The sequence below is a fragment of the Schistocerca piceifrons genome, chromosome 10, assembly GCF_021461385.2.
Source record: "Schistocerca piceifrons isolate TAMUIC-IGC-003096 chromosome 10, iqSchPice1.1, whole genome shotgun sequence".
Taxonomy (NCBI): Eukaryota; Metazoa; Arthropoda; class Insecta; order Orthoptera; family Acrididae; genus Schistocerca; species Schistocerca piceifrons.
In genome coordinates this window covers 2,782,849-2,807,304 of record NC_060147.1, presented here as the reverse complement: position 1 = coordinate 2,807,304, position 24,456 = coordinate 2,782,849, and the positions used below count along the sequence as shown (strand labels likewise).

Sequence of the window (24,456 nt, the reverse complement as noted above, 5' to 3'; positions counted from 1 at the left end):
ATATGCTTTACGCCTCCTGCTAACCCTTTTTTTTAAAAAAAAGAGAATGACTATCAGCTCTGCAGATGTTCCTGGTAGCAATTAACAGAGCTTTAAATTTTATAAAACAGACTTCTGTTGATGAGATCTTAATTTGTAGTGACCCAGTGAGCAGTCTCCGGGCTATTGACCGATGTTACTTTCGTCACCTACTGTTTACGATCTTCTCCGTGACCTCGGTTGCAGTGCCTGCTCAGTTGTCTGTCTCCGGGTCCCGAATTCAGGGAATGAACTGGCTGCCTGTTTGGCTGGAGAAGCGATTACTCACCCGACATTCACGTAGACGGTAGCGTGTGGAGATTTGCAGACCTCTGTTCACTCAGAAACAGAACCTCTGGTGAGCTACTGTACCCTCTAACAAACTCTACACTATCGAGGAGACTGCTGCTGTACTGCTGTAATGAATCTCCTATCCTACGTAGTACAGTCTTCCGGATTGTTCACCTCTAATGTTGGTGGACAGCGTACGGTGGTTTAGAACTTCTTTGGCGATGGTGCAGGATGGTTTGGCTGGTTCTGTGGGATTGTCAACACCACCATCTCTATCAGCTGCCACGGTCATACCTCTCCTACTCTGTTTTAATCACTTTCAGGTGTGGTTTGCCCTTTTTTCTGCCATACCCTATTTTGTGTTTTAGGGGTAACACTCCATTGTAGCCAAGACCTTCAGTATTTCTTACCCTCCACGCTAGCTGTTGACAGAATATCTGCTTAATAGGTTTTCACGCTTCCCCCAAGATAGTGGGTGCTGCTCCCCTCTTTAAGACTTCGACTCTCCGGAGAGGGGCGGCTGTGGGAGGGGAGACTCCCACCACACGCGGAACCCCGAGCGACACTCGCCTGCGCCCACCCACCTCTTGACCTCACTGCTACTCTCACCTTATTTTCTTGTTGGCAGCCCATCTGATGTTCATTACATTTATAGATTTATGACTTTTGCTATTTTGAATGTCCTGGCTAGGTCGTCTTCTTCCTCTTAGTCAGCCCTTTATGTGGTCGGTGGGGATCGGATAGGAGTGAAGTTTCTGCCTCCACAAATGGGTGTGGGGAGAGTCCTCGTATGCTCTTAGAATTTTGTATCTGCCCAACCCGTAGACATTTACCTCTCTTTAAATTATTTCTCAGCTAAGTGACAGAATGTCTGCAAGGTCGACACAGGCTCTGGAAATCGGGGAATATCGGGGAATTTTAAACACGTCCGGGAAATTGGGGAAATTTGAAAAAACACTAGAAATACTCATTTTTGTCTCGGTATGTGAAATGGTTTGTTTACTGACGTGTCGTGCACCGTCGCTGGCCTCGTGCAGCTGAGCACGTGCGCCTCTTCCCTACTCCCTCATTGCTGCTGCTTCTCTTCTCCCCTTCCTACCGTTCCCATCAGTTCGCAGTCGGTGCTGCCGACACTTTTTGCCGCCAGCCTAGCAGCTGCCGACGAGAGGCAAGGAGGCGTACGGAGTGGTTTGTTCAGATCTGATTCTGAGAGACTGTAGACACAGTGGCCAGAGGTGGCAGCCCTGCGTACGTGAGTTGCGTCTTAGTGATTGTGTGAATGCGTGTGTGCTCTTGTTTGGCTGTGGCTGAAAATTTAGTTGTGACTAAAAATTTAGTTGTGAGAGTGTGATTGTCTTTTTTACGTGCCCGTCTCTGGTTCAGCGATCATCTTTACGGTGACTCGCTACCTATCCTCATTATTATCGATTCTCGGAGTATTCGCACGGATCGGTCACCGTCGCCTCGTTTCGTTGACGTGCTGTATGTGACTCTGAATAGCTGGCCACACGAGTGGATTTCCACGACGACCTGAAACTGCAGGTCGTTTCTGCGGGTATCTCTAATGTGTCGGGCCTGGTGTTCAGTTTCCACTAATGTGCAGGCCCTGCCTGTCTGATCTAGTCCCACTGATCTGCCTGCAGGCCGGATCTGTTTGTGTGTGGTGCGATGCAGCAGATTTTCACGGTTTATCCTCGGACCCAGGTCTGCGGTGCTCCTCAGCAGACCGGAGGCCGTGGGCAATGGATTTCAGGAATTGTGACTGTATCACCACAAGTACGTTGCACAGTGCGGCATTTTATAGACATTTTATTTGTTCTAGTACATTTTGGCACTTCGAAAGTAGTTTATATATCAGAAAAATTGTGTTGGTTGCTGGCAGCTTGTGCACTATGTACTCATGTATTTGTCAAAAGAAAAGTCGCATAATACTCACTACACACGGCCTGCACCTCAACAGGTATGGGAAGGGGAGGTTGGCAAAGCTTATACGTGACAGCATAGGTGGGGTTGGTGGGATCACTCATGGGAAAATTCCTGCAGTAGTGGGTGTTAGAGCTGCACCTTTTTTAGATTGAAGTAAGCTGATAGGTATTCCTGCTTAAGGGAAGTTTCTCTAACAAGGGAATCACTTTTGACAAAGCTTAGGTATCCGAGTAATGAGGGAATTAGTATATTTCATCAAAATATACAAGGTATTAGAGATAAAGTTAGTGAACTGCTTATAGATGTTGACTCTGAAATTATTGGTATATCTGAACACTTCTTAAATAAGGAGATAATTCAGAGGCTTCCTTTACCAGGATACAGGTTGGCTGGCTGCTTTTCGAGGAGCTCTTTGCGGTGTTGGGGAGTAGCCATGTATGTGAAAAACGGCATCCCATTTGAGTCAATTGATGTTTCAAAGTACTGCACTGAAAATGTGTTTGAATGTTGTGCAGGTGTGGTTTAATTTAATGAAGCTAAACTTCTAACTGTTGTTATTTATAGACCCCCAGACTCCAATTTCACAACATTTTTGCTAAAGCTAGAAGAGGTTCTTGGTTCACTTTATAGGAAATACAAAAAGTTAGTTATATGTGGTGACTTCAATATTAATTGTATAAGTGATTGTGCAAGGAAGAGGATGCTGGTAGACCTCCTTAATTCATATAATCTTATGCAAACCGTATTCTTTCCAGCGACAGTGCAAGGGAACAGTAGAACAACCATAGACAACATTTTTGTTCATTCCTCATTATTAGAAGGGCATTCTGTTAGCAAAAAGGTGAATGGCCTTTCAGATGATGATGCACAAATTTTAACTTTAAAAGATTGTTGTGCTGCAACACGTGTTAAATATAGTCATCAGCTGTTCAGGAAAGCTGATCCAGTTGCTGTAGAGACCTTTGTAAACCTTATAAAGGAACAAGAGTGGCAAGATGTTTATAGTGCTGATACAGTAGATGATAAATATAATGCTTTTATCAAGACTTTTCTCATGCTCTTTGAAAGTTGCTTTCTGTTAGAACGTTTAAAACAGGGTACTAGCACAAACAGGCAGAACGTTTAAAACAGGGTACTAGCACAAACAGGCAGCCTGGGTGGCTGACTAGAGGGATAAGAATATCTTGTAGAGCAAAGTGGCAATTACATCAAAACGTTAGAAACAGTCAAAATCTAAATGCAGCAGCCCATTACAAACAGTATTGTAAGGTGCTTAAAAATGTTATTAGGAAGGCAAAAAGTATGTGGTATGCAGATAGAATAGCTAAGTCTCAGGATAAAATTAGAACCATATGGTCAGTCGTAAAGGAAGTTGCTGGTCTGCAGAGACAGGTCGAGGATATAGAATCAGTGCATAGTGGGAATGTCCGTGTTACTGATAAGTCGCATATATGTACAGTATTTAATAATCACTTTCTGAATATAGCAGGTGAACTAAATAGAAACCTAGTCCCAACAGGGAATCATATAGCGCTCTTAGAAAAAAGTGTTCCGAGACTGTTACCTGAAATGCTCCTCCATGATACTGACAAGAGGGAGATTGAGTTAATAATTAAATCACTAAAGACCAAGAACTCTCATGGATATGACGGGGTATCTAGCAGAATACTGAAGTATTGTTCTATGTATGTTAGCCCAGTTCTCAGCCATATCTGTAACTTTTCCTTTAGGAGTGGTCGGTTTCCTGACCGATTAAAGTACTCGGTAGTGAAGCCACTTTATAAAAAGGGAGACATTGATAATGTTGACAATTTTAGACCTATTTCTATGCCATCGGTGTTTGCTAAAGTTATCGAGAAGGTTGTATATACAAGGTTACTGGAGCATTTAAATTCACATAATTTGCTGTCAAATGTTCAGTTTGGTTTTAGAAATGGTTTAACAACAGAAAATGCTATATTCTCTTTTCTCTGTGAGGTTTCGGACGGATTAAATAAAAGGTTGCGAACGATAGGTGTTCTCTTTGATTTAATGAAGGCTTTCGACTGTGTTGACCACAAAATATTACTGCAGAAGTTGGACCATTATGGAGTAAGGGGAGTAGCTTACAATTGGTTCGCCTCTTACTTTAAGAACAGAAAGCAGAGGGTAATTCTCCGCAATATTGAGAGTGGTAGTGATGTTCAGTCCCAATGGGGCACTGTTAAGTGGGGCGTTCCCCAAGGGTCGGTGCTGGGGCCACTGCTGTTTCTTATTTATATAAATGATATGCCTTCTAGTATTACAGGTGATTCAAAAATATTTCTGTTTGCTGATGACACCAGCTTGATAGTGAAGGATCTTGTGTGTAATATTGAAACAGTAACAAATAATGTAGTTCATGAAATAAGTTCGTGGCTTGTGGAAAATAATTTGATGCTAAATCACAGTAAGACTCAGTTTTTACAGTTTCTAACTCACAATTCAACAAGAACCGATATTTTGATCAGACAGAATGGACATATTATAAGCGAGACGGAACAGTTCAAATTCCTAGGCGTTCGGATAGATAGCAAGCTGTTGTGGAAAGCCCATGTCCAGGATCTTGTTCAGAAGCTAAATGCTGCTTTATTTACCATTAGAACAGTATCTGAAATAAGTGACAGTTCAACACGAAAAGTAGTCTACTTCACATATTTTCATACGCTTATGTCGTATGGTATTATTTTTTGGGGTAATTCTTCTGATTCAAAAAGGGTATTTTTGGCTCAAAAACGGGCTGTTCGAGCTATGTGTGGAGTAAGTTCGAGAACCTCTTGTCGACCCCTATTCAGAAATCTGGGAATTCTGACATTGCCCTCACAGTATATATTTTCTTTAATGTCGTTTGTTGTTAGCAATATTAGCTTATTCCCAAGAGTTAGCAGCTTTCACTCAGTTAATACTAGGCAGAAATCAAATCTGCATGTAGAATGCACTTCCTTGACTCTTGTGCAGAAAGGAGTGCAGTATTCTGCTGCATCCATTTTCAATAAGCTACCACAAGAACTCAAAAATCTTAGCAGTAGCCCAGACTCTTTTAAGTCTAAACTGAAGAGTTTCCTCATGGCTCACTCCTTCTATTCTGTCGAGGAGCTCCTGGAAGAGCTAAAAAATTAAGCAAATTCTAGTGTTGCATTGTTGATTTTCTTCATTTAAACTTACGACTTGTCACCTGAATATTTTTTTTTTTTATATTTCATTTTATCTGTTTCTAATATCGTGTTATAATTTTATGTACTGACTCGTTCCATGACCATGGAGACTTCTCCTTAATTTGGTCCCACAGAACAATAAATAAAAAATAAATAAAATAATAGATGTAACACGATATCAAACATAGTAGAACCAACCTTTTATTGGCAGCCACCGACAGAGCTGGTTTACACAGTTCATCCCCATCTTACACACTTCTTTCAAGAGGCCTACTTTTTTCTGAGGTTATTTATGAAATTGGTGAAGGTATTTTAAATCTCTTTTAACTCCAAGGAAATGCGTATTTTTGTCACCAAAAATGTTTCATTTATTTGAAATAAATTAATATCAGTGGTCTTAATGAAACACACATACCGTTTGGCTTGCTTTCTCCATCTAAAAACAGTTCATTACAAAAGATGTTGAGGTTAGTACTAAAGATTTTTGCTCACATCAGGAAATGCCATCTGCTTGCAAGGTTTTTTTTAAAGATATTTCCTAGTTTACACTATTGTTTCTTGTACCATAGCTACAAAGACAGATTGTCAATTTACGTCTTAATTTTCACCCTTGAAATTACAAAATTTGTCAGGGAAAATGCTAAAACTTGTCTGGAAATCAGGGAATTTCACTCAGGGAAACTTGTGGCAACCCCAGTCCGATACATCGCCATGAGTCCCTCAATCCTTACCGGCCAACCGACACATTTCTTTGCGTTGTCCTGCTTCTGTAATTGTAACCTCTTCACATTTTCAACTGTGCGAATCCAAGCAAAGGAGATTGCAAAAAAGGTGACAGTTGCCAGGATATTAGGTATAAAACCTAACATCCGAGAAGAAATATGTAGTCTTAGAATCTATAAATTTCGGTACCACTTTGCGCAGTGGACAGTGACACTGTGTAGCATTAATTGTCAATTCACGAGCCTAAGTTCGAATATTTGTGCGAGTTGCTCTTTCCGTGTAGCAGAATTAGTGTAACTCCGTTTTTCTGCGCAAATCTGTTTCCAATCAGTTGCACGTCGAACAGCACCCACTCGGCAGCAGTAGTACCTGAAAAACAGCATTCGGTGAAACCAAAAAAGTGTATGAGCACTTTGCAAAGTGTCAGTTGCAGCCAAATAGTACTACTTTTACTGCAACAACAAAAGTAAAGAACATTAAAAGTTTGTGTTACAATCGCCTGGTAATGACGACAGTCCTGTACTGTGATCTTGACAGACCTCTTAGCGACTTGTATGCATCGTGACTAAAATGCTTGTAATGTAGTTGAGAATTCAGTTTTTTATACAGATAACCTCCTCAATTCTCATATTTACTATTGTAACTCAACGCATTAAACTTACTAAGTATATTGTTCACTCTCAAAATTATATACAAATCAACTCGAATCAGTCTGTAGTTTGCAGTTGTAGTGTACAGAATGTAACTATAACACTACTGCGACTCCCTGTTAAGTTACAGCTGTGTGCCGGAGTGGTACATTACCTTTCACGGGCAAGTGTTCTGCCTACTGAGCAATCCGAGCACGACTCACGACCTGTGCTCACAGCTTTACTTCTACCAGTTCCTCATCTCCTACCTTCGAAACTTTACACAAGTTCTGTCACATTTCTCGCAGTCTCGACACTCCCTAAAGAAATGATCGTACCCAGAAATGGCTCAGCTGTTGCCTAAAACGTAGTTTCTGCAATGAATTTTGACTCTACTGTGGAGTGTACACTGATAAGCAACTTCCTGGCAGGTTCGAGTCTTGGTCAGCCACACACTTTTAATCTGCCATTAGATTTCAAATTGGTGCACACTGTGCTTGAGGTTGAAAATTCATTCAGAGCAACAAAACCACACAAACTGAAAAAAGAAAAAATAACAAATGACAATAAATTAAAAGCACATTTTGGTCTCGCTGAAACTTTCTCGGCAGCAACAGTACTTAAATACCAAATTACATAAAACTGCAATAACAGTCCAACACGTTTTCATTAAACAGTCTCAGAATAATTAATTATGTTGAAAGGCTCATCTCTACTTACTTTTTAAAGAAAAATTCATTTATGTATTGTTAATAAGAAACAGTGATACACGTTAACTCTAAGAACAATAATGCGAAAGAGAGATCGTGTTTTATTATAGTTTATTTGACCTGTCTCATATATGAAATTTTTCAACATAAGAAAAAGCAGATACATATGGTTAAATTGACAGTGAAATTAGTCTATTCTTAGTACACATATACAGAAACAATTATTGCTACACATGATCTTTGTCTTGTCATGACAGCTGTATCACCACTGGAATTAGTTCACAGTGGACAGCTGGCAGATCTGCATCTGATATACCCATGACGCGCATAATCACAGGTGATTGTCAAAAAAAACAAATAAGATAAAGTCAGAATTTTGTTTAAAAATAAAAGTATAAAATTTGTAGCTGATGTTGTTGTTTGTGCCTGTTACGTATAATTGACTTTGTAGAAGGTTCTTGTAAAATAAGTACAAAAATGAAAGAAAAAACTTTAGTAGACAGTCTCCAAAAATTTGTGCTATGCACAAAGGAAAATAAAAACTGTATTTGAATTTCAGCTCCATCTCTAGTGACCTCATTGTCGACAGTAGGTTAAATGCTAATCTCCCTTGCTTCTTTTGTTTGACTACTACTACTACCACTACTAGTAGTAGTAGTGTTCCAGCAGTAATTGTTCCTATTCATTAAAATGCTTATCATTATACAGTCTAATTTTGGAAGTCTAAGTATCTCAAGTGCTATCAACATTTAATATGGTTTAGCGTTCCTTTACCTTTTATTCTTGACAGTTGTGCCTTTATGTGCTTGTTGGACTTCTGATCCATCTGTTTTAGCATTGCTATTAAGAACTGCTACACCACATTTTTAATCTGTACCAGATAACTTGTGAGATATCAATTGCATTACTGTGTATTTTCTTCACAAAACTTACGTAGACTTGTTAAGTCAAACCTACTCAGTTCAATAAGCCGTGTCCAAAATGGCTCGGAAAGAATAATGGAGATTATAATGCCTCCTTGTCTAACAACCTTTAGTTGTTTCAACCTATGCTTTGGTTTTCAGCACTTTTATTCTCACATCGCAGCCCCCCCCCCCCCCCCCCCCCCCACACACACACACACACATACACAGGAGTTGTCGCGTCACTGGCTGCCTCCACAGGCACAACAGTTTCCGATGCGCGTGGTTCTGATGCAGAATCGTGTCTTTCTCAACTCACAATGAAGTATTGACAAATCTATATTTGTTCATGATAGGTGGTCACATGTTATGACAGGTTGGTGTAGCAAGCACGTTATTATAAATGTTTTCATAGATATAAAGTAGTGATGGCTAATAACTTGTAGTTCGCATATTTCTGTACTTCGTGGACCCGATGCCCACAATAATCCTGACAAATACCCAGGGAGACCCTCAGCCAAAATACAGACCTCATAAATGCCTTGTTGTTGTTGTTGTTGTGGTCTTCAGTCCTGAGACTGGTTTCATGCAGCTCTCCATGCTACTCTATCCTGTGCAAGCTGCTTCATCTCCCAGTACCTACTGCAGCCTACATCCTTCTGAATCTGCTTAGTGTATTCATCTCTTGGTCTCCCTCTACGATTTTTACCCTCCACACTGCCCTCCAATACTAAATTGGTGATCCCTCGATGTCTCAGAACATGTCCTACCAACCGATCCCTTCTTCTAGTCAAGTTGTGCCATAAGCTCCTCTTCTCCCCAATTCTATTCAATACCTCCTCATTAGTTATGTCATCTACCCATCTAATCTTCAGCATTCTTCTGTAGCACCACATTTCGAAAGCTTCTATTCTCTTCTTGTCCAAACTATTTATTGTCCATGTTTCACTTCTATACATGGCTACACTCCATACAAATACTTTCAGAAACGACTTCCTAACACTTAAATCTACACTCGATGTTAACAAATTTTTCTTCTTCAGAAACGCTTTCGTTGCCATTACCAGTCTACATTTTATATCCTCTCTACTTCGACCATCATCAGTTATTTTGCTCCCCAAATAGTAAAACTCCTTCACTACTTTAAGTGTCTTATTTCCTAATCTAATTCTCTCAGCATCACCCGACTTAATTCGACTACATTCCATTATCCTCATTTTGCTTTTGTTGATGTTCATCTTATACCATCCTTTCAAGACACTGTCCATTCTGTTCAACTGCTCTTCCAAGTCCTTTGCTGTCTCTGACAGAATTACAATGTCATCAGGAACCTCAAAGTTTTTATTTCTTCTCCATGGATGCCTTATAAAGGTGAAATTACTACTTTTAATGATCCTTCCTTCCCATCAACATTAGAACCACTGGTTTTGAAAGTTAACATTTGTGCTGATATGCCCCCCCCCACCCCCCCTGTTTTTGTGCTTGTGTTTGTTATTGTTTGGTTTTCCTATCTGTTCACTTCTGGTTTCGCACGGGACAGCACTTCGATTGTGGGTGCTAAAATAGACTGCCACAGTGTGTTGACAAATTCTCTGTCCTGCCAGTCGGAGATACTATTCAGGAGTGAACTGTCGACATATTGCTATTCCGCAGGGTCTCGAGGCACTGCAACTCGGAGAACTGTAAGAGCGGCAGGACCGAGCGGGAGGCGATACGTATCTTCCGCAGTGCCCGTAACCTGCGTAAAGTACACATGTGGTGCGCCGTCAGCCCCCACGTCATCGACGTGCTCTGTGACAAATGCCGGAGACTCGCAGATCTCCACCTGCACGCCGCCCAGAAGCTCGGCTATTCGGTAAGTGTTAAATTTTTTTTATTAAACGATGGGAAATCCGGGATTGAGTAATGACAAGATTGCTATTGATAGATTGCTATTCACCGTATAACGGAGATGCTGAGTCTCAGATAAAACAAAAAGAGTGCTGAACAAGTAAACTTACGGCTGAAAGGCCTCCTTCTGGATTACACACACACACACACACACACACACACACACACACACACACACACACACACACACACTGCACATGCACGCACGCAAATGGAACTCACATACATGCCCACTGTCTCAGGCTGCTGAGGCCAGATTGTGAGCAACTGCATGTAATGGGAGAAACAATCTGGGTAGAGGGGGTGAGGATGAGACTGGGTGGGAGGGATAGCACGTAGAGGTGGGGGACACTAAAGTGCTGCTTGTGGGAACATACAGGAATGAGGAGGGGAGATGGTAGGGCAGCTAGGTGCAGCCGGGGTGTTAGACAGAGAGCGGGGAGTTGGGGAGAGGGGGGTGCGGGAAAGGAGAGAAGTAAAAGGACTGTGGGTGCATTGGTGGAATAGAAGGCTGTGTAGTGCTGGAGTGGGGACAGAGAATAGGATAGGTGGGTTAAAGACAATTATCGACAGAGGTTGTGGCGAGGAGAGTTACGAGAACACAGGATATATTGCGAGAGTTCCCAGCTGTGCAGTTCAGAAAAAGCTGGTGGTGGTAGGAAGGAACCAAGTGGCACAGGCTGTGAAGCAGTCATTAAAATGAAGAATGTCGTGTCGGACAGCACACTCGGCAACTCTGTACCACCTCTACAAAAGCCTCCGAACCTCCCACACGTCGCCTCATAGCTGATAAACCCTGCCTTGCTAATGTTGTACTTTTACCCCACCCTCAAAAACTCCCTTCCACCACCGTCCGGAATTCAGAACCTAAATAGACCTGAAACAAAGTCGTGATCTTTCCTCCGAAAGACTTAGCCCCAGAAAGTCCTTTCTAAAGGACTTACCTCTTGCCTGGTTCCAAAGTTCAGTCCTGCTGGACTTTTTAAGGAACTTCTCTCCTTCTCCTGGTCTCTGCAGTGGAAAAATTGTTTGCTACCGACCCTACCCACCAGACTCGACCAAAGACTAATGTCGGACCTGGCCGACTCAGTTCACTCCCATTTCCCCCAACTCACCCCCTGTTAATTTCCCAGAATTTCTTAAGCTCGGACCTCGCCTCACCGTCATTCCCCAAATCCCTCGACGTGTAAACTAACTTTCCATCTGGAGAAAGAACTCAATCCACCATGTGAAAACTGATCCTGCCTGCCTGCCTGCCTGCCTGCCTGCCTGCCTGCCTCCCTCCCTCCCTCCCTCCCTCCCTCCCTGGCCTAAAAAGTTCCCTCGTGTTAACCGTAACGAGAATAACTTCAGTCTCCCAGTGGCAAAAAACCTGTGACGAGTCTAAAAGATGTGAAAAGAGCGAAAGAAACAAAGTACTTTCACCAAATGCAGAGTTTAAAAACCAGTCAAGTACGAAGTCTTGTAATAACGAGCAAGGAAGTACCGGTACTATAATTTTCAGTGAACATACGTATTGTGAGAACGTGACGAACACAAGTAAGAAGAACAAAGAAGATATTTACATGCTCTCAGACAGTCATGGAGAGGGCTTAGCTGGTATCATGTGTAACACGCAAACTGTGTTTAAAGTTAGTGGAATGACAAAACCAGGGGCTCCCTTGAGTGAAATTATAAAACACTGTGAGCATTTTTTGGAGCCCGGAAGAAACTGTTTAATAATTGGGGGTGCTAATGACGTTTATAGGAATGAGGGTAAACTTCCCACAAGAGCACTAAGAAGCACTCTACAGAAAATTACAAATGTGAACTTCTATACTGCAAGTATACCACAAAGACACAATCTGATGTAAAAATCTTGTGTCAACAAAGAAATCGCTGTTACTAATAGAAAATTTGAAAAAATATGCCGAAGCTTCCCGAATGCCACACATGTGAATGTACCGTCTTCAGAAAGAAGTCATTTTACCAGCTACACAGAAATAAACTTGGAAAAGCATTCATTAGTCGAGAAATACTTAATGCAGTGTTAGCAGTTGAAGACAAGAATATCCGTACCATACCACTACCACCACCCATCACAGCAACTGAAATTCTCTAACATAAAAATGAAACTAATTCACCGGCAACAGATCCAGCACTAGAATCTTCACTTGCCACAAAAGTAGCTGAGGCAAATAAAGCCTCCACAACAGCTCCAACAGTATCAGAAACAGCTACAGACTATACAGCAGCATCACTAGCAAGAAATGTGCTTACGGCCAGCGAGTCGTATCAAAGTTGCGACACATACAGAAGAAAGAAAGACGAGATGCAGGAATCCTGTGTCCCTAAAGGATTTTTGGTACCCAGCCTCAATATGAAGAAACCGTTGACACTGGACAATACAAGGAAGAGGTCCTCTCAACCAAGTTGCAACATCTTAAAATTACTTAGCCTTAATATACAGCGTCTCAAAAATAAAATTCTAGATCTCGAGATTGAGGCCAGTGAATATTGTGTTGATTGCATTTGTAATCAAGAGCACTGGTGCAAAAATTATGAATTAGAATACATTAATATCTCCCCATATACCTTGGTTGATCATTTTTATAGGAAGGAAGCCAAGAATGGGGGTGTCTGCATTTATGTAAAATCAGATATTAAAGTGAAAAACAGACACGAAGCTGAACTCCTGAGCATAGAAAAACATTTTGAGGCAACAGCAGTGCAAATGAGTGTAAAAAATAGGAAAATAACAGTCATGTCAGTGTATAGATCACCATGTGATGACCCAGAATTTTTTTAAGTAGACTGAAGAACTGCTGAGCATCTTACATGATGAGAAGCATCAGTAATTGTATGTGGGGACTTTAATGTCAATATGTTGGTAGGTAGTTCATTTAAAATTAAATTCCTCAATATTTCACATAGTTTCAACCTATATTCTAACATAAACAGTCCTACAAGGGTAACAAACACTTCAAAAAAGTTTCATAGATAATATAATTTCAAATATAGAAAGCCCAGATACAGAAGTTTTGAATATTGTCCTAGGAATATCTGATCATAATGCACTTATTATTAAAGTGCTCACAGTTCCAATACATACAAAAACAGTACATCACATGTATAAGAGAATTTTCTCTCCCGAAAACTGCAACCAGTTTGGTATCACACTGACTAACCAATCTAGGGCAGAAGTATTGTCACAAACTGATACAGATGCTCTCTCTCTTTTCATGACAGATTTTGAGATGTGCTTTTCAAAAAGATTAGTTAAAATCAACTCATCTAGCCATACACACACAAATTCTTGGTTCACATCTGGCATTAAAAACTCTTCCAAGACTATGAAAAGACTAAACACTGAAATGAAAACCAATACCGACACTACTTTTAAAAAAATATGTTAGTAACTACAAAAAGGCATATAGAAGGATAATTAATCTAGCAAAAGTATTAAGTAATGATAGACTAATAAGGAAGTCAGACAATAAATCAAGGACCACATGGGAAAGTGTTAAAAGAGAAATAGGAAAAAGCTCTAAAGACCAGGATATTGTACTTAAATCTAGTGATAACATTGAAATAAAGAAGGAAGTCTTGCCCAATTACATTAACAACTACTTTCTAAGTGTACCTGACAAATTAAGCAAGAGCCTTACCAAACAACAGCACCAAAAGTAGTCAGTAGCATGATAAGAAGTCCCACTAATACATATGAAATATTGAAAGTAATTAACAGTATGAAATCTAAAATGTCTGCAGGACTGGATGAAGTGTCAGTGACAATAATAGAAAAAGTCGGCTCACAAATCTTGGAACCACTGGTATATATTGTCAATTTATCATTCAGTGAAGGTGAGTTCCCCCAAAGGCTGAAAATTTCTAAGGTTAAACCATTATTCAAAAATGACGATACGCATAAGATAGTGGCCTCCTATTATTCCTAATCTATATAAATGACATTGAAAGGCCGAACAGATCATCAAAAATTATGTTATTTGCAGATGATACAAGCATAATTATAAGTGATGACAGCAAATCCTTATTCAGTACAGCTGAAAAGGTTGTGAAGAGAGTGCAACAGTGGTTTTATGTAATAAGTTTACACTCAATTTAAATAAAACAAATTACATATATCATTGAGTGACCGTGAAATAGAGAAAGTCTGCTGCACAAAATTTTTGGGCATGTACATTGATCAACACTTGAGCTGGAAAGCCCGTGTCACATACATATCCAAACAAATTCATTTCAGCATGTTTTGCACTGAGAATAATTTCCAGAGTTTGCAGTGCAGAGTGTACAAGATTAGTGTATATGGCGTATTTCGATTCTATTATATCCTATGGAATAACATTGTGGGTGCAACTAAATGTCGCTTGAGAGAGGTTTTTAAATTACAGAAAAGGGCCATTAGAATTATTACACACAGCTCTCCACAAACACACTGCAATCCCTTGTTCATGCCGCTAAACATACTTACAGTACCATCTTTGCACATATTAAAAAGCATACTGCATACAAGAACACACTCGAGTAGTTTACGTGTAAATTCAGATCTTCATGACTACAATACACATATCTGTAAGAATCTGCATGTAGAAAGAACAAGGAAAACAAAAACTCAAAAACATGTGAGCCACTGTGGATTAAATTACGGTGAGGCAAGGTTCGAGCTTAAGAAATTCTGGGAAGTTAACAGGGGGTGCTCTATAATGCTCTGCCACACTGCATCAGGGGAACAGAAGATGAAGGAAAATTTAAGTCGGAATTAAAAAAGTATCTGCTAAATAAATGTTTTTATAGCATAGAGGAATATCTTGAATCCTTAAGTCACTAACTGATAGTTGTATTGTCAATATCATGTTGTTCTCATTGTCAATTCCATGTCTCCTTTATACTCTTTTAACTCTAAATTATGTGCAATATGTTTTCGAAAATGTACTAAATATATATAAATTCATCACATACGGTACACGTTAAAGGAGCATGTTTTAATTTTCAACATATTATACAATGTTAATTTTATGTGTTTGATAGAAATTTGTAATATTCTGCTGTGCATATCCTGGACAGTATTATGACATTTCCTATATCATGTAAATGATGCAATGGATGATAATAAATGAAATGAAAATGAAATTCCGGTCACAAGCATTACCTAATCCCATCGAAGGCAGGGCTACCTGTGAAACCGATCGTGTGATTTACGAGCTAAGTCGCAACCACTGTGCTGCTTTCTAAGTAGGCACGACAACTGTCAGGCTGTCTGTGTGCACGAACCACTAGCGGCAAACTGTGGCCGAGAAACGGCTGGACCCCACAGTTGCCGAGCAGGCTGCTCTTCAGGACATTCTCCATTTTAATTACTGCTTCACTGCTTGTGCCATCTGGATCTTTCCTAACATGTGTCCTTCCTAACAGTACCAGTTTCTCTGAATTTTGCAGGTGGTAACTCTCCCTGCAATACATCCCGAGTACTGATAACCCTCCCAGGCTGAAGCTTCATTAGTTATTGTCCATTGTCCTTCACCCGCCTGTCCCCTTCCTCATTACCCCTCAGCACTGCACTTCTTCCTTTTCCACTCTCCTTTCCCACCCCCTGCCCCTTCTCTAATCTGCCGACTGCACCTAGTTGCCCTCCCCTCTCCCCACTCTAGTACCTCCCGCTGCGGAAGTCGAACACGCACCAGAACAAATGGACGTGGTCAGCCCGTAGAGGGCTCCGTGTCCGTGGTGGCTATTCCGCGCAGCGGCTCTTGCGCAGCAAGGGTACCACCGCAGACAGCGGCCAATAGCCGCTCCCTCCGGTTTCGTATACAGGTACCCGCTCTGCCCTAGTCCGGCCAGTCTGGTACTCGCTCTGGATTTTGTTTCTCTCTCAGCGGTACTGCATTCTGGTCATTGCTCGTTGTTGACATTTGCCTGGCTCTGGTTCTGAGTGGATTTACTGTCGGTGTTTGGTGTTGTGGTTTCTACAAGCCCCCATTGTTTATCTCTTCCTCGTTGCGTCGGTCATAGTCGGTCGTGGTCGGTTGTTGTCGGTTGTCGTTGGTCTGTCGTCCGACTCATCCTCGTGTTTACCCGGTGTTGCGTGCTCCACCGCCGGCGGCTTCCCCACCTGGCGGCTCCGATCTGCAGCCGAAGGCGTTCCCGCAGTTGTTTTTGGTTACTACACCCAGCCTGTCCCTTATGTTCCCACAAGCAGCACTCTACCGTCCCCCACTTCTATCCTGCCATCCCTTCCCATTCCTGCCCCCAGCTTACTCCCATCACCCAGATTTTCTCCCATCTTGCACAGCAGTAGCTTGCACCCTGGCCCGAGCAGCTCGAGACGGCGGTCGCGTGCGAGTGAGTTGCGTGCGGGTGCGTGGGATGGATGAGTGTGGGAGTTGTGGGTGTACTTCAGAAGGGGTCAGTGAACTGGCAGCCACCAAGTCTTGTTTGCTCAGACTGTTAGCTTTCTCTTCACCTTTCCATCACTTTTCCTGTGCTTGCAAATACTCACATTGGGTATTAGGAGCCGAAATAACCAGCTTGGCATTGCTTCTGTATAAATAGGTTGCAGTGTTGTTTTGTGGATGAAACAGTTTCTGGTTGGCTTATTAGAGATATCTGTGGCATTGTTTTTTGCTTGCTTTAATTGAAACTGCTGAAATCCGTATCACTAAATGGCTGACACGATAATGGTCCCCATTGCAGATTGGCTGCGTAATAGCCTACAGGGGCAACAAACAATTGATTTTCGGTACTTCATATAATTACTGTCTGACCTTAAAAGAAAATGCTGTCATAATATACCCATTGAGAGGTATAATCCTAAGTCAAAGATTTAATGTAATAAAACAAGTATTACAGTTCAAAATTGTGCACATCTTGAGGCTGCATAACACACAGCACACAAATTACCCAGACTGTATACTTACACAAACACACACACACACACACACATACACACACACACACACACACAAAATAATGAAAGGAAAAAATTTCATCACTTATCACATTTTCACTGTTCATGCAGTGAAACATCCACATCAGGCATTACTTTATTACTTCTTCACTACTAACTCTATTTTCAACATGTTTTGCAGACAGTATCCACACATAGCACAGATAGATTAGGAGATATGGTTGTTGATGTCTTCAGTCTGGAGATTGGTTTGATGCAGCTCTTCACACTACAGTTATTCTGTCCTGTGCAGGCTCCGTCATTTCGAAATAACTGCAATATACAGGGTGTACATAAAGCCCAAAAACACTTCAAATAATTTATTGCACAAGAACTAAACATTGTACAGGTATCATATATATGCAATTTTGAAGAGAAAACCTGAAAGTTTTTTTTCTCATATACCGCCACAGCATAGTTGGGTAATTTGCCGATAGTCAGCAATAGTCGCAAACACGGCGAGTTCAGGCACAGAGCGAGCTTTCTGTGTTTTGGAGTTCGACAAAAACAAGTGTGCTACAGCTGTTCGATGGATGTTCAGAGCCAAGTACGGTAAGAAGCCACCAACAAGGAAGGCTATTTACCACTGGCACAGCAAATTCGTTACGACGGATTTCTTGTGCCCGGAAAGACGCGCGGATGTCCCAGTGTGGGTGAAGTGAATGTGGAGCACATACGAGGGACATTCGTAAGCAGTCCAAAGAAATTGGTAGGTCATGCATCCCGTGAACTCAAAATGGCTCCGATGACAGTGCGGAAAGTCCTGCGACAGAAGCTGTCTGTGAAACCATTCAAATTGGAGTTAGTGCAGAAGCTCAATGGCGACAACAAAGATGAGCATTTTGAGTTTTGTTCACAGTTGCAACAACTGAATGAGAATGCGGATGGCATTGTTGATCGCTAAATTTTTAGCGGTGAAGCTACTTTTCACACTGATGGGAAAGTGAACAGGCGTAACTGTCGAATCTGGGCTACAAAGCATCCACACAAATGCATTGAATTTGAGCGTGATTCCCCAAAGGTAAGTGTTTTTTTGTGCCTCGTCATGTCGAAAACTGTTCGGGTGATTCTTCTCGGCCGAGAGCACTGTCACTGGACATTCCTACCCGGACATGTTGCAGCGATGGCTGATGCCTCGAATGCAATCGGACTTTCCATTCATATTTCAGCAGGACGGGGCTCCACCCCATTTTCATCGTGAAGTTCGTGGGTACCCAAACACGGAGCTGTCGCATCGATGGATCGGCCGTGCTACAGAAGGGGACAGCTGTTTCACGAAATGGCCTCCCTGATCGCCAGATCTCACTCCGTGTGACTTTTTTGTGTGGGGACCATTAAAGACCTGGTGTATGTACCTCCTTTATCACGTGATGTAGCAGAGCTTAGCAGAGCTCCGGGAGAGAATACGGGAAGCGACTGCCACAGTCGACTATGCCGCGCTGGGACGGGTACGGCAAGAATTTGATTACCACTCGTGGTTTGCACATCGAATTTTTGTACAAAAAACTTTCATAGTTTCTCTTCAAAATGCAATATGTATGACATCTGTACAATGTTTAGTTCTTGCGCAATAAATAATTGAAAGTATTCCTGGACTTTATGTACACTCTGTATGTCCCTTTGACATCTACATGATTACTTTGCAATTCACAATTAAGTGCCTGGCAGAGAGTTCATAGATCCACACTTAGGCTACCATTCTACCGTTCCACTCTTGAAGAGCGTGCAGGAATAACAAACCTAAATCTTTCTGTGTGAACTCTGCTTTCTCTTATTTTATTATGATTTTACCCCCAGTAGTTCCCTCCAGTAATAAACTGGTAATTGCTTGATTTTTCAGAATGTGTCCTGTCAACCATTGAGCTCTTTTAGTCAAGTTATGCCACAGTATTCTTTTTTCCCCCAGTTCTGTTCAGTACCTTTTCATTAATTATATGATCTATCTGTCTAATCTTCGGCAATCTTCTGTAGCACCACATTTCAACTTCCTGACGCTTATATCCATGTTTCATGTCAACAAATTTCTCTTCTTAAAAAACTGTTCCTGCTATTACCAGTCTACAGTTTATATCCTCTCTACTTAAGCCCTCATCAGCAAAACTCATCTATTACTTTTAGTGTCTCGTTTCTGAATCTAATTCCCTCGGCATCCCCTGATTTAATTTGACTACATTCCATTACCTTTGTTTTACTTTGTATCCTATCTTCTCTTTATAAGACACTATCCACTCGGTTCAACTGCTCTTCCAAGTTCTTTGTTGCCTGACATAATTACAATGTCGTCGGCAAGCCTCAAAGTTTTTATTTCTTCTCTCTGAACTTTAATTCCTACTCCAATTTTTTCTGTAGTTTTGTTTACTGATCATTCAGTGTAGAGACTGAATAACATCGGGGATAGGGTAAAACCCTGTCTCACTCCCTTCCTTTTCGTGCCCCTCAACTCGTAACTGCCGCCTGGTGTCTGTACAAGTTGTATATAACCTTTTGGTCCTGACACGTTACATGTGCTACCTTCGGAACTAAAGAATGTATCCCGCTTAACATTGTCAAAAGCTGTCTGCAACCCTACAAAATCTATAAGAGTAAGCTTGCCTTTCCTTAATCTATCTTCTAAGGTAAGTCATAGGGTCAGTATTGCCTCGGGTGTCCCTACATTTCTCTGAAATCCAAAAATATGTTCCCCGAGGTTGAGTGCTACCAGTTTTTTGATTCACCTGAAAAGAATTTGTGCTATTATTTTGGAACCAGAACTTATGAAACTGTTAGTTTGGTAATATTCAGACCTGTCAGCATTTGATTTCTTTGGAATAGGAATTATGATATTCGTCTTCAAGTCTGAGGGTACTTTACCTGTCTCATATATTTTACATACCAGGATATCGTTAGTTCAGAGGGAATGTTGTCTATTCTAGGGGCCTCGTTTCGACTCTCGCAGTATCGTATCGTATCGTATCGTACCTCCCATCTCGTCTTCATCTGTATCCTCTTGCTTTACCATAATATTGCCTTCAAGTTCATTTCCCTTGTGTACACCTTTTGCATACTCCCTCCACCAGTCACCTATCCCTTCTTGCTTAGGACTGGTTTTCCATCTGGCCTCTTGTTATTTGTACAGATGCTTTCCTTTTCTGAAAATGTCTCTCTAACTTTCCTTCAGATGGTATCTATCTTTCACTTCTGTATCCTATGTCTTCAAACCACTCCTGCTTAGCCATTTTGGATTTTTTGTTAATCTCATTTTTTAGATGTGTGTACTCCCCTTCAACTGCTTCATTTGCTGGATTTTTATATTTTCTCCTTTCGTCAACTGAATTAAACATATCTTGTGATATCCAGGGAGATATTTAATCGTAAGCACTGAGACGTTTGAAAGACTGCATTTTGCTTAAAACGGAAAAAAGTTATCCGAATAATACTCCTCCAGTGTTTGATGAATAGGATGGCCATTGACTTTCAGCACACTTCAAACATAATTTCAAACCTTTACTAAACCTTTTCTTGTTCACGTGCTGAACATTAACACATTAACTCATATGTAATCACACATTTAATGCCGTTTTTGTATGTGATAGTTTGTTTCTTAAAATAATGTTGGTCAAGTGTTGCATTGGTATCGTATTACAGCTTAAAACAACTCAAAAAAAACATTAAATAAACCATAATGGACCTAAATGAACCTTTTGGGTAGTAAGCATTTTTTACTGAAAAACTCCTTCTGAACTGAGGAAATTCCACTAATCTATTTCCATTCTGATCCATTGAGCTTTTGCCCAGTAACTACTTTGTCTCAACGTATATATGATTGCTGGGGTGGCACATAGTCAATTAACAACAAGGAAGAAGAGTAGAGTTCAGTTGTTCTGAAATGTAGGCCATTCAGAGTGTTATCTGGGATCAAAAAAGACACACGGTGGTGCGAGCAGCTGTGACATCGACAATACGAACTGACTCGGGAGTGATCAGAAGGGGGGACACCTGTTAGCTGATAGGAAGTCAGTTTGGTGAGCGTGGACGGTGCGGGTGCTTTCCTCTCGTTCACCGCAGTTACTGACTTCCTCTGTGGCCGTCTGTTTAGCTGCTGTGCAACTTCTGTTGCTGGAAATTGGTCAGGTGCTTCAGAAGAGGCAGAAAGCATCTGTTTGAACGACCATTAATAGTGCTTCTTTTGTTTCAGTGTATCCCACTCCTTAGCTCAGAAGTGTTACTGTACTACAGGAAGTGTGCGGTTGCAGACGGTGAAGAACTTGGTCGAGCAGTGCTCCGGGATACACGTGCTGACGGCACCCGACGAACTGCTGAAGACCGAGAAATTTTCAGAGGCGGTTTCGCGTCTGCAGCACCTCCGTGTGTTGTGTCTGCAAGAGAGATGCGTGGGAACGACTTGCGTCCTGCGTCCTTGTGTGCTGAGACCTTTGGGTGACGGGTGCCCCCGACTGGTCGAGATTGACTTCGGACGTATGTCTGTCGATACGGATGATCTGAAGTACTTTCTGAATGCCAAGAAGAACACCCTAAAGTGCTTACGAATAAAGTGGTCGGTGGGTGGAACGAGGTGAGTACTATTACCTCTCCTCGTACGAATGTCTAACTTTTACTCGAGCCAACTTTTGCTCGACGAATACTGTTCTCGTATGTTCGGTATTTTTCACACTACATAAAAGACATTTAGCATATTTCACCGTTACATATACGTAGGGACACGAGATACAAAATGTTAAGAAGACATCTAATTATTGTTACAGTGCTTTTAAGCTAGGTCTAGTTCAGTAAACATATCTATGTCTTCAAACATCTTCTGTCACGTTTATTACGTAATTACTTTCACTCGTAGCTAATAGTGCCGCTGTATTTAACAGTTGTGCCCAGTTCAGTTCTGTGCGATTCGGTAGTACCCGGCAGACCTGTCTCACTCGCACATTTTGGGTTTCTCAGTTTTTTTCACATTAGTCTGTAGATGGGGCTTCATAGTGAAATTAATGGGTAGAATGTGTCATTTCAGAATGGGGACTTATAATTTAACATATGCCACTGTCGATTGATTGCGTATGCACAGCCTGTGGAAGAGGAAGTTTTTGAAATGTTTATCCCTCAGGGCACAATTCTGGGCCCATTACTTTCCCATTTACATCAGCAATATTCTGTCATCTTTTACTTCTCTTCTACTTTTTGCTGCGCAGTAGCAACAGTATGAGAAACTTGGCAACTCGTACGTGAGGGGACTGTGCGTGCTACTGTGCAAGCTTGTAGTGGAACATATGTTTTGGTACTATGTAATTTTATTGTGAAACATTTGGCAAAAATGGCTTTCTACTGCAGCTTGCATATGAAAGTGTGACCGTGTGAATGTCATGCTAAACTCCCGAAAATAAATACAGTAAATCACTGTGTTTACATTATCACATTTTACGTTTTCCTGCTTTTTATATTCATTTTTGTCATTACAATCAGGAGTCACATTCTCTCAATTCAGTACTTTCCTGTCGTCACCGATTCCGTGTTACGACATTTCCCGCACCTTTGTTTTGTTTTTTTTGTTTTTTTTTTCTTTTTTTTTGTTTGACATGTTTTCTTTGACATTATCACAACATTTGACTTTGTTTTTCGTGCAGATATCTGCAAAAAGTGCATTGTATTCCTACTCAAAGTCAACCTCGGAACAAAGCAGAAAATGGAGACTGTACACAAAGTTAATAATCGTGTCAGACAGCGTTAGCATAGGAAGTGAGATTTTCATTGTCATCACGTTTGGCCACAGCCACCTGTTTATAGGTACGCAGTGTTTGGAAGGGTGGGAAAGCACGCTGAGGCACTTCCTGACTGATGATCGTGACCTGACAGTAGTGACTGTAGTAGCAGCAGCCTTCCTTCTGCTCATTGTCTCGTATTACTACAGCTTTGACTTAATTTCAGTCATTTATACAAACAAGTCATCACTCTATAACGAGCTTTGACGAATTATTGTTACTTCAGTGTAAAATACACGAATCCGTACGAGGCACGCAGTCTTATATCGGTACGACTTAGTGTCAGACGTAAATATTCCTCCTCAAGATGCTCCATAATGTTGCAATTTCTGTCCTCTTCCTCGCCCAGGATGTTCCTGAACCGCGTGATCTCCTTGTCGACAACAAGCTGTATGATTTTGTGTCTGTTGTCCTCCATTTATTAAAGACTCCCAACATTAGTGTTTCAACCAGTATTGTGTTACAAGTTTTATTTACCATAGGTTTATAATGATTACCAGTAATAAGTCTGACAGTAGAATTAAAACGCTCTTTTAATGTGGTTTCACAAAAGAATACAACAAATTGCTGTTCGAAAGAAACAAAAACAATTATTTCAGTTTTTTTTTTTAAATAGGCAAAACTTAGATCGTTATAATTTCTGATTTTGAACAATATAAAGAGAATGACAGTAAGATAAATGTATTCATTTTTTACTTGGTTTGTTTCCAATGCTTTCCTGTATTTTGCACTTTCCTGCAACTTACACTTGGTGTGTTTGTGTGTGTGTGTGTGTGTGTGTGTGTGTGTGTGTGTGTGTCATTCCACTGAAAAGTGTAAGCAGGGGTTTAACTGTATGTGAAGAGCTGGTCCCAGCACTTGGATGTAAAAATTCAGTATACAACAGATCAGTTACACACTTCAGAGTCCCTTTGCCTGTGATACATTAACTGTTGTCCACAATTAACCATTATCAGGAGCCACTGTGGCCTGGACTGTCATTGTTTCATTGTTATGCACACACAAAAAAATAACTCCCTGTGGAATACACACTCAAAATTAAAAAAAAAATACAGTATAGAATTTTCTGTAGATAGTGTTCAGTGAGCACATGTATTTGCAGTGATGGTTGATAACGCTGACACTTGGGGCAACAGTATCTGAACAAAATAAACCTCACACTTAGGCGAGAGAGAGAGAGAGAGAGAGAGCGAGCGGGGGGAGGGGGGGGGGGGGGGGAAGAAAACCATAAACACCTTTTGTTCATGCATTCATGTCAGCACAAATGCATATTTCATATCTTGTAATGATACATTGAACTCACAAAAATGTAATTAAATTATTTAGATAAATACCGATACACGACGATGGTTGTGATATAACTGTATAATAATAGTGGTGGTGGTGGTAGTAGTAGTAGTAGTAGTAGTAGTAGTAGTAGTAGCAGCAGCAATGACGCATGGTATTGGTTATTATCCTGTAGTGAGGAACAGATTTGAGGCAGAGATACGAGCTTCACACTGAAACA

The 24,456-nt window shown here is 41.0% G+C and overlaps 1 protein-coding gene across 3 annotated transcripts in view; it reads left to right on the top strand.

Moving 5' to 3' along the window:
- Nucleotides 1–24,456, top strand: part of LOC124719092 (F-box/LRR-repeat protein 7-like) — a 117,627-nt gene that overhangs the window by 52,233 nt on the left and 40,938 nt on the right. For all 3 annotated transcript variants that reach the window (XM_047244783.1, XM_047244784.1, XM_047244782.1), the window contains exons 3-4: nucleotides 10,026–10,227; nucleotides 21,438–21,757. In XM_047244783.1, coding sequence (XP_047100739.1) covers nucleotides 10,026–10,227; nucleotides 21,438–21,757 — 522 coding nt within the window. The remainder of the gene's footprint in view (nucleotides 1–10,025; nucleotides 10,228–21,437; nucleotides 21,758–24,456) is intronic.